The sequence below is a fragment of the Otolemur garnettii genome, unplaced genomic scaffold (assembly GCF_000181295.1).
Source record: "Otolemur garnettii isolate 467f Iridium unplaced genomic scaffold, OtoGar3 scaffold00011, whole genome shotgun sequence".
Taxonomy (NCBI): Eukaryota; Metazoa; Chordata; class Mammalia; order Primates; family Galagidae; genus Otolemur; species Otolemur garnettii.
Window position 1 is genome coordinate 33106517 of NW_003852406.1, and position 1629 is coordinate 33108145.

Consider the following 1629-nt stretch of genomic DNA (forward strand, 5'->3'; position numbering starts at 1 on the left):
GGTCTGCAGGGGTAGAGGGAGGGCTTGGCAGGGCCAGCAGCTCACTGCCCCAGGGTCATCTATATGAAGAGTGTTGGGGGGAGGGTCTGCAGGGGTAGAGGGAGGGCTTGGCAGGGCCAGCAGCTCACTCAAAGATTTGTATTGGGTTCTGTTGCCTCCAGGGGGTCAGCACAGGAGAATGATTTCTAGGGTGAATGATATCAGAAGACACCAAAGGGGACAAAGGGCACTCATGCACTGCTCAATTCCTGAGTAGCAGCAGCAGTCTTGGTAGGTGAAACAATTTCTTTTTTAGGCTCATTGAAATAATCAGCTAGTTTTAGAGGCTTCTCCCTCCCCAGCTCTGAAGGTAAAATAAAAACCAGACAGAATTCTGTCACCCAGAGACCCCTTCCATCCCTCTACTTCAATTCATTTTGAGCCTGACATACTGAGGCAGAACCAGGTGGTAGCTTCTCTAAGTAAGAAACTAAGACAATGTGCATGGGTAAATATTGCTGGGAAATCCTACATGTAGCAACATTTACTCCCAGTAACAATTAGGGTGCTAATCCTGAGACAGCTTCTCAGGAGGGGATAAGAGGATTCTTCTATGCTATGAGAAGTAAGAGAAAACATTTCCTTTGTTCTCTAATTCAGGTTGTTTTTGCCCACTTAAAGGAATTGAATTTTTTTTCAAAATAGAATTTTGAATTTTTTTTCCCTGATAAAGCATATACATATTCTTTATAAATATTTAACAAACTCTCATCTACTTCTAACTGGCCTGAAACCGTTTCCAACAAACACCTTATTTATTATGAGAGACATATTATCTGCTCTCTCTTGAAACTGCTGCCTGAGTAACACAGAGAGAGCAGGTAAAGGGCATCTGTGGGCCTGGCCCTCACGGAGGCCAGTTGGGAACAGGGTTTTGAGTTCTGCCCTCCTGGTCCAGATGCAGCAGGCAGAGCCGCTCCCTCTGCATACACAGCTGAAGTTGTCACCCCAATTGTATAGAGCCTGGAGAAATGAGGTCCTGAGGTTGTTCTGAAGGAGAACCAAGAAGGACAGGGACTTTGTCTCCGGCTCTGGAGAACCACCTGTCCCTGCCTCACACACCTGCCCAGTGGAGGGCTGAGACTGGCTCACCTGAGCAGCAGGGACTCCTGGTAGAGGTAGCACTGGCTGGCATGTCTCCGGTTGTTTCTATAGCGCTGGGATGCCTTTGAGGGCTTCATGGGAGCTGAGCTGCTGCCAGTGAACCAGAACTGGCCAAAGAGCTGGGACGCCGGCAGGTCAGGGCTTGTTCCAGGGGAGGCTTCTGAACAGGAGCTGCAGTGGGTCTGCCCTGCAGTTCTCAGGAGCAAGGCTGCCTGCTTGGAGCTGGTGCTGGGAGCAGGAAAGAGCACGCATATGCAGTGCTGAGGCGGCTGCGGCAGCACAGATTGGCTGGAGTCTGGACGGGAGGTGGGAGGCCTGACCCGGTGAGCTTGGCATCACTTGGTGCTGCTCAGATAATCACATCTGTCAGCTCTGTGCCTATGTAGGGCTCTGAGCTCTGTGCAAAGCACTTTGCATCTGTAGCTATGGTCAGTGTACACAGAACACTTAGAAAGTACAAAAGGCAGGCTTAGAGGAAAGGTTGCA

At 49.8% G+C, this 1629-nt stretch overlaps 1 protein-coding gene across 1 annotated transcript in view; it reads right to left on the reverse strand.

The window, feature by feature from the left end:
* TMC3 (transmembrane channel like 3) overlaps positions 1–1220 on the reverse strand; it is a 42271-nt gene extending 41051 nt beyond the window's left edge. The window contains exon 1 of the mRNA XM_003784587.2: positions 1132–1220. Within this exon, the coding sequence (XP_003784635.1) occupies positions 1132–1220 (89 nt within the window). The remainder of the gene's footprint in view (positions 1–1131) is intronic.
* Between the last annotated feature and the right edge of the window lie 409 nt (positions 1221–1629).